At 29.7% G+C, this 12,500-nt stretch overlaps 1 protein-coding gene across 2 annotated transcripts in view; it reads right to left on the bottom strand.

The window, feature by feature from the left end:
- Positions 1-11: 11 nt before the first annotated feature.
- The window catches only part of lds (transcription termination factor lodestar), a 15,251-nt gene continuing 2,762 nt past the window's right edge, over positions 12-12,500 (bottom strand). For both annotated transcript variants that reach the window (XM_070123029.1, XM_070123030.1), the window contains exons 3-21: positions 11,760-12,500; positions 11,428-11,541; positions 10,334-10,501; positions 10,032-10,147; positions 9,743-9,848; positions 9,160-9,304; positions 6,905-7,078; positions 6,594-6,791; positions 6,044-6,368; positions 5,800-5,908; positions 5,354-5,578; positions 5,121-5,216; positions 4,715-4,833; positions 3,937-4,040; positions 2,941-3,062; positions 2,607-2,807; positions 2,046-2,258; positions 1,667-1,824; positions 12-778 (exon numbers count right to left, since the gene is read on the bottom strand). The exon at positions 11,760-12,500 is cut by the window's right edge and continues 313 nt beyond it. In XM_070123029.1, coding sequence (XP_069979130.1) covers positions 628-778; positions 1,667-1,824; positions 2,046-2,258; positions 2,607-2,807; positions 2,941-3,062; positions 3,937-4,040; positions 4,715-4,833; positions 5,121-5,216; positions 5,354-5,578; positions 5,800-5,908; positions 6,044-6,368; positions 6,594-6,791; positions 6,905-7,078; positions 9,160-9,304; positions 9,743-9,848; positions 10,032-10,147; positions 10,334-10,501; positions 11,428-11,541; positions 11,760-12,500 — 3,585 coding nt within the window. In that variant the 3' untranslated portion in view covers positions 12-627. The remainder of the gene's footprint in view (positions 779-1,666; positions 1,825-2,045; positions 2,259-2,606; positions 2,808-2,940; positions 3,063-3,936; positions 4,041-4,714; positions 4,834-5,120; positions 5,217-5,353; positions 5,579-5,799; positions 5,909-6,043; positions 6,369-6,593; positions 6,792-6,904; positions 7,079-9,159; positions 9,305-9,742; positions 9,849-10,031; positions 10,148-10,333; positions 10,502-11,427; positions 11,542-11,759) is intronic.

The following is a 12,500-nucleotide window of genomic DNA, read 5'->3' as shown; positions in this document are numbered from 1 at the left end:
AAGTCTTGACATAACTTGATGTAAATATTATTTTCACAGAAAGCAATACATTAATGTAATGGCAAAAATATTCCTTCTAAAAAGGTCTACAGGTTAGATGCAATTATGTTTATAAAAATAGAAAACACCTGCACTATAAAATGGTATGATCTTTTAATAAAACTTAAAGCAATACAGTTTTTCCATTGGCATTCACAAGGCATTTTGTCCACACAATACACCAAGGATTTAATGCCAGGTAAATTATGTATAATCCAAAATAAGAAACTATTTATTAATATTTTCAATATTACATTTTGTTACTTGCATCAAAGTTTGAGGTATCATCATTTTTAGTCATAAAATACGTTTATGTGATATAAAGTGTAAAAATTTAATAAACTTTGTCATTAAAGTGTTTTAGAAACCTTCACATATGATCGTAATGGAAAATAAAATTACACAAATTAGTTCTTGATAATGAACGAAATAAATTCACTGGTATTGTAATACAAATATTCTATTTTTAAAAATTTCTGTACATGTCTACTTCATTATCACAAAAATATATACAGCAAGAAAAATCTAAACCCAAACATTTATTGTTTAAAATCAAAATAATTTAATTTATCAAACATAAGTTCTGCCTCAAAGAACATTGAAAATTGACTTCATATCCTCAAGTGTCAATTTATTGCTAGTAGTTCTCTTAGCACCTGACAGTACGTCCTCTGCCAGCTGTAGCTTTTTCTGTTGGAGCTGCAATATCCGTTCCTCAACAGTGTTCTGCACAACAAACCTGGAAGATAAAATATTATAAACAACTTGAAACAGTGATGATTATTTAGATCATCAAGGATTATCTATATCACTGATGCAGGGATGGCATGTATTAATGCCATGTCCACTGTAATTTAAACTTAGAACTAGAACTTGGTCACCAAGGAATCAATTAATAATCTTACCTGATCTCATCTGATTTCCTTATTCCCTGAATTTTTAGTAATAATTACAATAATTACAATAATAATAATAATTATTATTATTATTATTATTACAGTAACAATAAGTGCTAGAAAGAAAACGCTTTTCCCAAAAACTTTTAAAAAAGGGGGTAAACCTTGTCATTGATACCTTGGTGATAAGTGCTTTGAGAAGTCAATCTACATGTAAATAAAATTTACAAAACAAAACAATAGAGGACAATGCATGTACTTGGTTTGCTGATCTTGGAGAATTATATGAAAGGTGGAACTTTTAAAAAATGCATGTATCAGAAACCAGGCTAATTTGGCCTTCATAGTTAAATAGGCCTAAATGAAATGATGCTTTAAAACACTGTTGACCAATTAAACCACTGAAGACAAGTTATATCAATGAGGGCTATCTAATCCAGTGACTGATGACCAAATGTCACTGACGACAACTTAAATGATTAGAAATTAGCTGAATCATTAATGACCAACTAATAGAATGTTTGTGATAACAAGTGACTACATCAATGGGACTTGCAAATATCTACAAAATAACAGTTATGTGAGCTCACAAACAATAGGTCTTGCTTAAAATTGTAAGAAAAAAGAAGAAGACACCAACAAAAGATTAAGAGAAAAAAGAAAATATGAAGAAATACTGCAAAAACAGTAATTAAAGACAGAAATAGAAAAGAACGTCAACCATTCCTCACCTATGCACAGTAACTTTTCTCGTCTGCCCCACACGATAGATGCGGTCACAGGCTTGAGCCTCCAACTGCGGATTCCAATGCATGTCCAGCAAGAACAAATGATTAGCCCCGACTAAATTTAGTCCAACACCTCCAGCAGCCAGTGATAGAAGCAATACCTGAAAATGAGAAATTATTTGCTATATGACAGATAGCATAGAGTACCATAATTACAAATTCACACTCATTTACAAGAAGAAAGCTTATTAATGACAAGAAAGAAAGAAAAAAAAAAAAAAAAAAAAAAAAAAAAAAAAAAAAAAAAAACCTGCACACAGTCTAGAAAACTTGGAAGGTAGTTAAAGGCCAAGGATAAAGAAAAATATCAATAAAAACTTACTGGTGGACCTCTAGGATTATTATTAAAGTCATCAACAATAGCAGGTCTTTCCTTGACTAAAACTTGACCAGATATTGTGAGGCACCGAATTCCTACATTTTCCAAATGCTTTTCAACCACTTCTAACATGGATGTCCACTGGGAGACAATGACGGCCTTTTCCCTTGTTCCTTTGTCACGCAATTTGCAGAGTTCCTCAGTGATTTTCTCAATCTGTTGATGAAGAATATTTGTCAACAAGTGTAGGACTATGTTATGTGAATTAAAAGTACAGTTTAGACAAAGACCAGCTGTAACAGGGGCCTAATTTTTAGGCTTAACCAAGGCAAAGTGGAGTCTTTGATATTTGAAGTACTTTAATCTACACTTAAAAACTAATAATAAAGAAAAAGAAGAAGAAAAAAAATCCTGAAGGAAATGACATTGAGTAAGCCAGCCGATACATGCCACATAAACTGCAATAGGATACAGTCATGGCAAATAAGATTCAAAGGGTTAATCTAAATGTAAACCTAAGCTTAAACATGTTCAGTATGACAACACATGAGAAAAACAACTCACTTTTGAGCTAGCAGAGCTCGTAGAAAAGACAGGATTCTTGAGGTGTAGTATGTCTTTCTTCACTTTATTATCAGCCTCCTCCTCCACCTCGTTTGGCATCATAAGACTCATCTCTGCCATCTGCGAAACCAAGTCCAGTTCCATGCTATCTTTTGTGCCGCTCTCTAAACCATCTGTGTCATTACTCTCTGTTTCCACCATCTGAAAACAAAGGAGTTTTTATCTGCCTGCCTTTATGAAAATTATTATTCCAAATCATAAAAAAGTATACTATAAACTACTGTAAAGAAAACTTTGTGAAAGGAGAGAAGAGAGTGAGAATATGAATCCTTACCCCTTTAATGAGAGAAGGATGGCAGCATATCTGACGCAAACGAAGAAGCAATACCAGCAAATGATGAGCTTTTACATTTTCAATTGCAGAATCAGCTGTGAGTGTTGGTGTAAATCTGTTGTCTGTTTAAGGGAATTAGAAAAAGATGAAAAAAGTCAAAATATTTTTAAAAGCACCTTATTACATACTGTATCATGAGTACACTAAATGGCTAACTTACCAATCATTAGTGCAATTTTGATATGTTAACTAATAATATCACTATATAGTATAACAATGTAAACTACATAGTCTTTAAAACATGTTCCAAAAGACATAAATATCAAATTCTAATTGGGATAAAATTAGGTATCCTTTTCCATTTTAAACACTTGCTGCCGGGCATAGCATGTGCGTACATGCCATACCAACTGTGTGTTTAATTTAGTTATTGTTTTTACCTATAGATGGCTCAAGTACTAAGTAACCAATGAGCCAGTTACAAGTAGTACTTGTCTGACCTATTTACCCTTTTCCTTGAGTTTCGAAAGTATTTCTAGTATCTAATACTGCTGTTAATAATGTCAGTGACAATATAGTACTTACAATGTTTTTAACAAAAATACGGGTTAATATTGATAGAATTAATAAAAGAATCATTTTCTCACTATTTCAATGAGAGGCGAGGTCCCAAGCTCTACTAATGGACTCTTTTGTGGCTAAGCACTGGCAGACCCATTTATGTACAGAAACATTTAACAAAACAATACTAAAGAGAATGCAACATTTTCCCGTCGGCATTTGGTTAAAAGATTTAAAAATTATGAGAGTAATAATGTTGTCTAAGCTAAGTTATGCATATCAATTTTTAGTATATTTCTTAACCACATAATAGACAAATGAAACCAAGAGGTTATATTCCTTTAAACATAATCTTTACAAATTACACATGGAGAGACAAATTTGCATATTCCAAAATGCCCTTTTTATTTTTTACAACAAAAACATTGATCTTACCATCTTTCTTTGGTGCAACAACTGCTGGTCTGTTTCCACCCCATTTTTCCATTTTTTCTTGCTCTCTTTCTTCATTACTCTTCATGTACTGGACCAATGCAGACCTAATAATGAGAACAGTCAAAGAGATATCAACACTGGTGATATAAACTCAATAATCTAAAATTCAGAATGACATGGAAATCAATCTTAATTAATAAACATCTAAAATAACTATTAATTGTTATAGTTGCAAGCATTTTTACTTTTAAACTTTTCCATAAAGTTCAATCACTAATGTGTAACAGGACTACAAATCTCTTTTAGAAGACTTTTAGTAGTTACTCAAGGCATATCTAATTAGGCAGAATCAACCTTAAAGTTTTGGAATATTTGAATTTGACTCTGTATACTTCATCTATTTTCATGTAAACACAGGGAGTAAAATATATCATCAACATTTGAGTCATCAAAAAAGTTCATTCCATATAAAATTATTTGCTGTTAGTTTTAGCAAGTCACATGAATTACTAAAGCCAGGGCCCATCAACATATTTATATATATTTGATATTGTAGTTACATCTTACCCTATATAATTGCACAATGTTAACATGAATGCTCAATGATGCTAATGAAAGGGCTATACTGAGCTTGTCAAAATTAAAATTCTAAAAAAGTATGCAGAAAAACTCTGGTAACAAAAAAACAATTTAAACAATATTAACAATTAGCCCATTAGACAGATTACAAGTTGCATAATTTACCATAAGAATACTTTCATTCCTTAACTCTACCCACCTTGAGAAAGTGAAAACCCTGTCATAGACCTCCCGCTCACGTTGGGAAAGAGACAGTGCATGTTGTACAATTTTCTTTTCTGGCAACTCCACCAATTTTTTGCCAGTATTCTGGTCAACCTGAAAAGGACCATTGAATAAAACAATCTTTCATACAAAAACTAAGAGAATATTCAATAAAAAGGAAGGATGGAAGAAAGGAAGGAGGGGGGAGAGGGAGGGAGGGAAGGAAGAAGAAGAGGAAAAAGAAGAAGGAAGGAAGGAAGGAAGGAAGGAAGAAAGAAAGAACAACAACATAGATGGGACAACACAGTAATTCAACAATAAAGTCATATATTAAAAGAAGCATGATCATTCAAGTTCTACATGGAAGATGTTACATCAAGCATGAAGTATAAATAAAATACCTGATCCTTTGTTCTCCTTAGCATGATGACCTTGGTTAGAAGGCCTAATCGCCGCATTCCCTGAGCACTGTTGTTTGATACCTGTAGCTTCCAACACTATAAAAGAAATTCACCTGTTATATTCACTGGTTAAAGAGAAGCATTCAAATGGGAGATGTAAACACCTTTTATCATGTCACTAACTTTATGAAACTTCAAATACACAAACAGAAATAAACATAATAATTCCTTACTGTATAATCATCAAAGGGAGAAACTCTCAGGAACCGCAAGAGGGAATACAGATCCATCTCCTTATTTTGCACAGGGGTTCCTGTAAGTACCCATCGTCTGCCTCCACGGAGCAAGCAGACAGCTTTAGCCGTTTGACTCTTGTGATTTCGGATTTGATGCCCTTCATCAAGGATAATCCGAGACCAGCCAATCCTAAAGAGACGGCCCTGATCTTTAGCCTTTATCTGTAATTAAAATATTGGATTAATGTTTATTTCTTCTGAAGCAAATATAGTTATTTAATGTAGTAATATACAATTACATATATATATCAACTCTTTAATTTTGTGATTACTAGATAAACTTTCATATAAAGATTATCAAATCTAAATCTTAAATCACATCTAAAGATTGAGAGAGTGAGTGCATGTGTACATTTAAATTGATACTTATAATAAATACTAACCTTTGGCACATCATCCTTGTTGCTCTTATCAATTTTTTCTTTTCCACCTGGAAAAGCTTCTTTCATAACCAGTTGGTATGTTGTAACTACAATGTCATAGTGTGCCAAACTGAAAACAAGAAAGTAACAAGAATGTGTAATAAATTCCACTGTAAACAGAACAGCACTAAAGCATTACATTAATAAATATGAAGACAATTTGAAAACGCCACAACAGAGTAAAAAGAGAAAAAGATATGCTTACGCATGAATGTCTAAATCTCTACTGGTGCCATGATAAACAAGGCACTTCACTTTGCCCTTGGCCACATGCTTCTGTGTTTCCCCTTTCCATTGGCCAAGTAAGGATGCAGGACATACCACCAATGTTCCATGAGAAGGAACAAGGGAAGTCTGTTTTGCCTTTCCTTTCCTTATCCATCCCTCCTCCTCTTGGCTTTCACCACCTTCATGATCAGACTCTTGGAGGGATGAGAAGTCTTCAGCAATCACCCCTTCCCTAATCAATTCTCGGTGGCGGAGCACAAGCGAGATCATTGTCAGGGTTTTACCCAGACCCATGTCATCAGCTGAAAAAAAGATGCACGTGTTATTTTACTTTCCAGGTACATGTTCATATACAGGTGAACACACAGGCAGACCTAAAAATTTAGGCTAATATCTCAAATGTTTTCTCCTTTTACAAAGAATGTATAAAAATGTGGATATTTAAGCAGTCTAATTCACAACAATACTTAGACATTTTCCCCCAACTCTTAAAAAGAGTGAGCATATCTCCAAGAACCCTAACTCACCAAGGATACCACCAGGTGGGAGCTGCCTCTCCCTCCAGAGCAGCCAAGCAAGGGCACGGAGCTGATGGGGCATTAACGTAGCTTTAAGGCTACGTGGTTGTTCTTCCTCAACAGTATCTACATCAGGGGCAGATTTCATGGCCTTGTGGAGATCTTCAATTGCATCACTTGTGAGCCGCACCATCTCACGCTCACGGGCTATTGGGAAGCAAGTTCTAGTTGACAACCATACATTATATATAAAGCAAATTTCCGCCATTATCAATCACTTTCATCAACAATGCCTATTCCTTTTCAATCCGATGACTTACCTGAGGAGATCTTCCCACCATAATTCCTGGCATTGTAATCTTTGTCAGCACTATAGAGAGCATCAAGCACATGCTGAGGAAGTAACTGCTGTGGGTCTGCTTTCTTGATAGGTGGTGGCAAGTTAGAGTACTCAAGCAGCTTCGTCTGACGGTACTGTGGCTCTGGTGCTTTGACTGAAAAGGCCAATTTTGCTTCTAATTCACAGAAATAGGTTTATCTATAATGAATAATTCTTATAGTATTGCATATAAATGTTGACTTTCAATACAGAAAGCAAAAGGTTGAATTTATTACCAGAAATGTTTAAAATTTCACACTCATTATTATCTGTGGTTTATATATATAAACAACACACACACACAAACACACATTTATATATAGATACAAATATATATATACATATATATATATATATATATATATATATATATATATATATATATATATATATATATATATATATATATATATATATTCATATATATATATTCATATATATATTACATATATATATATATATATATATATATATATATATATATATATATATATATATTCATATATATATATTCATATATATATATATATATATATATATATATATATATATATATATATTCATATATATATACATATACATATATATATATTATATTCATATATATATATATATATATATATATATATATATCTATATATCTATATATATATATAAATATATATAAATATGAATATATATATATATTTATATATATTTATATATATATATACATATATATATATATATATATATATATATATATATTCATATATATATATATTTATATATATATATATATATATATATATATGTATATATATATATATATATATATATATATATATATATATATATTCATATATATATATATATATTCATATATATATATATATATATTCATATATATATATATATATTCATATATATATATATATATATATATATATATATATATATATATATATATATATATATATATATATATATATTCATATATATATATATATATATATATATATATATATATATATATATATATATTCATATATATATATATATATATATATATATATTCATATATATATATATATATATATATATATACATATTCATATATATATATATATATATATATATATATTCATATATATATATATTCATATATATATATATATATATATATATATATATATATATATATTCATATATATATATATATTCATATATATATATATTCATATATATATATATATATATATATATATATATATATATATATATTTATATTCATATATATATATATATATATTCATTTATATATATATATATATATATATATATATATATATATATTCATATATTCATATATATATATATATATTCATATATATATATAATATATATATATATATATATTTATTCATATATATATATATATATATATATATATATATATATATATTTATTCATATACATATATATATATATATATATATATATATATATATATATATATATATATATATATATTCATATATATATATATATATATATATATATATATATATATATATATACATATATATGAATATATATGAATATTTAAATATATATATATATAATATATATATATATATATATATATATATATATATATACATATATATACATATGTATACATATATGTGAATATATATGAATATATAAATATATAAATATATAAATATATATAAATATATATAAATATATATAAATATATAAATATATATATATATATATATATATATATATATATATATATATATATATATATATATATATGAATATATATGAATATATATGAATATATAAATATATATATAAATATAAATATAAATATAAATATATATATATATATATATATATATATATATATATATATAAATATATATATATATATATAAATATATATATATATATATAAATATAAAACAACCAAAAACAAAAAAAAAAAAAAATATATATATATATATATATATATATATATATATACATACATATATATATATATATATATATATATATATATATATATATATATATATAAAATTTCTGTGCTTCCTGCATAACATATAGTACACACGTCACAATTTCTTTCTGTAGATTTGAAAATTATGCAGAATTACATGATTTTCTTTTTTCATATATCTCACTTTCTAAGAATTTGTGACTCACCCTTTATAACCTTGACTTCTGTTTCTGTATTAATGTTAGCTTTCAGTTCCATCATCATCACTTCCTTCTCAAGTTCCGTAATTCGCTGACGGAGTTTCAATCCCCCATCTGGTAGAGCTCTTGGATTAGCAGCCCGATAGATCATCTTCAAAAATAAGAGAATCATTATAATATGTGTATGGATATGTTTCTGTGTAGAACTGTCAAATTTCTATACTTGTACAGTGATTCCAAAAACAGTCTTGCTTGCTGCACATGGCCCACTTGCTTCTCCACACATACCTTCTGTTTTAAAGGATTTAACTTTTTTTATCACAAATATCAAATTTTTCATTTAGTTACAAATAAGTGGACTTTTTCTCTTATATTTTAAACAAGGTATAAATAAATGTTTTGGTTATATTGAGAACTATGCTACCTAACCCACATATAGTGTATACATGAAATATCTGATTCAAACAAGAAAATAAGTCTGACACACTCTGCTAGAGACTATAAACAATGTCAAACTAATGAATGTCTTTTCTATTTATATATGTATATTTTTTTCTAGAAAAATACAAAACTACAAAACAAGACATACCTTAATTTCATTCAACCTTTTCTTTGTAGCTTCTAATTTACTTTCTGTCTGGCTGCTTCCTACAGGGTCTACAGTCTTGCGCTGCTGAGAGCTCTGGTAGTCAAACCTATCATAAAAAAATAATAATAATAAATAAAAAATAAATAAATAAAGAAAGAAAGAAAGAAAGAAAGAAAGAAAGAAAAAAAATTCAAATACCTTCTTACAAATAAAAAATATGACAAATTCTGTTTTATTTTATTTTTATTTTTTTTATCACAGAGTTGTGATTATGTGCATATTTACTCACCTGTGCACATCTATGCCTTTCTTGCGAGCAATATCCTCTTCCAATTGTGCAATTTGTTTTCGTAATTTTTGCTCTTTGTCAGGCTTGGACATCCTTCTAGCATCATCGTACTCCATCTGTAATTAAAAGAAAGATGATCCACAGGCACGTGTAACTTTTATACAGAAGTTTAACAGAAAAGTAAAATACTACAAAAGCTATTGAAGTATATATTATCTGCTGTGGCAGCCTGAAATAAGGCTGGGAAAACTACACTCTAGAACTATTATAATGACTGAAAAAGCCTCGATACAACAGCATACCCTTTTCTGTCTCAGTTTCCTCTCCAGTTCATTCAAGCTTGGCTCTGAAACACTCTTCACTGATGATGAAGAGGAGTTAGACACATCATGTACAGAACTTTCACCGCTACTTGATGCTGCAGATATATTTTGAGAGTTGTTGGGGCTTTCCTTATGGCTTGATACATCCTGAAATACCCATATATAATAAGATTAGTTCATCATTTTTGTCTCTTTTAAACAGGATGCAATTTAATTTAATCATCCCTTAAGAACCCCAAGCTAACCTCTTAACCTGACTACGTTTCACTACAGTGGAATTAAGTTGATGGCATTTTAAAAGCTCAATCTTCTTCACAAAAATGTATATTTCCTTGTCATATGTTAAATATACAGAGTATCAATAAGCCAAAACATTGAAAAAGTTATCATAGTTAAAATTCACATACAAAACAAATAAAACACATACAAAGCAACAAAATCATAGATTCATCTTATATAGAACTAAAATATATATTCCGATGTATTTATTAGTATCAAGATGTATAAATGACAAAAAGACAATGATATACCATGATGTAACTCTCTGATATGTTATGACATGGTATGTGAAGAGGGAATATAAGAGTGGAAAAGATTGAGGGTTTGGCTAAATGAAATATGCAATTTAGTACCAGAAATACACATTTACACATGATATATTTCATTCACAAGGAAAACAGGAGAAATGGGAAGAATGGAAGGTCTCCAAGGGGCATGGGGGTATGATGGTCATATGTTGAGTGTGGCTGGAGAAAACTTTTCATTCATTACCTGATACATTAGTGGATGCTACAAATGTCTTAAGTAAAATCTGCATATTATACAGAAGGCCAGACAAAATGGTAATTGAGAGAGAAAATACAAAAAGAAGGATAAAAGGAAAATTTAATGGAAAAAGTGGAACAAAAATGGAACTGAATACTAACAGAGGAAAAGCTGCTATGATTATCAGTGATGGAACTAATAATTAATGATGAAGAAAATGACAATAAAAGGGGAACAGCAATACCAAACTAGATATGAAATGAACAATGAATGGAAAGAGAAGGAAAAAAAATTATCATCAAGCTAACCTGGATGCTGTCAACACTCAGATTTGCCAAGGCATCTTCCAAAGAACGAATCTTGGCCTTTATTTTTTCACCCTTGTCCGGAAGAGCTGCCATATTTCCTGTCCGCATCACCAACTAAAGACAGAATTTTGCCTTTTATAAGAAAGTTACTCAAAGAGATAATAATATAACATTATACTTCATCCACTTCTTTATATGGTTTAAGTTTTATTCTTGGTATCTGCATTAATGAGAGTTTACTATGCTCATTTAACAATAATAAAACTGTATGCCCTTTATCTTATGAACAATAATAAACAATACTATGGAACTAAGAATTTCTCAAAACCTACCTTCATTTGTTTCAGCTTTCTCTGGATTTCATCTGCATCCATATCCGACACGGACATGCCTGAGGTAAGGCTCCTTCCACTTGTATTGCCGGCAGATGCATTTGACACCTCCAAAATACTGACTGACTTGTTAACTGAAGTTACAGAGTCTTCAAAGTTTGTCCGACTAATAGATGCAGATGATTCATGTTTCTGTGGCGTTTTCTTTTTAATTTTGAAACGGTGCCCATACTTTTGCTGGGGGGTTAAGGATTTTTCATTTTCTGGAGATGATGGAGATACAATGGAATCATTAGTGTCCTCCAAAATTCCACTGGGTTCCTGTTCTGAGATATTCTTTAATGAAGACTCTTCTTGGCTGTCGCTATCAATAACAGTTGACTTCTTCCTTCTAATAAATTGAGGAACTGGACTGTCTGCATCACTGACCAAATCAACAACATGTCTATTACCTGGATGCATCCCCTTGCCATCTTGAACATCAGAGCAACTCTTATATCTGGCAGTTCCATTAGGACTTGACCTGCTCTCATTCTCTTTAGTTTTCCATTTTCTTTCCTGCCTGTACTTTAAATGACTCACATCAGATTCCGAGTCCGAGTCTGATTCCACAACAGCTTTATTTTTTCTCTGATATGGTTGTGGGATGGGGCTTTCTCCTTCTTCATCGTCAGAGATTACGACAGCAGAAGATTTCCTCCATGTGTTTAGCGGTGTTGTAGGGTCAAGAGTTGGAGTACT

Source organism: Penaeus vannamei, chromosome 6 (assembly GCF_042767895.1).
Source record: "Penaeus vannamei isolate JL-2024 chromosome 6, ASM4276789v1, whole genome shotgun sequence".
Lineage (NCBI taxonomy): Eukaryota > Metazoa > Arthropoda > Malacostraca > Decapoda > Penaeidae > Penaeus > Penaeus vannamei.
The sequence above is the reverse complement of the archived record's forward strand: the minus strand, read 5'-3'. Positions and strand labels throughout refer to the sequence as shown.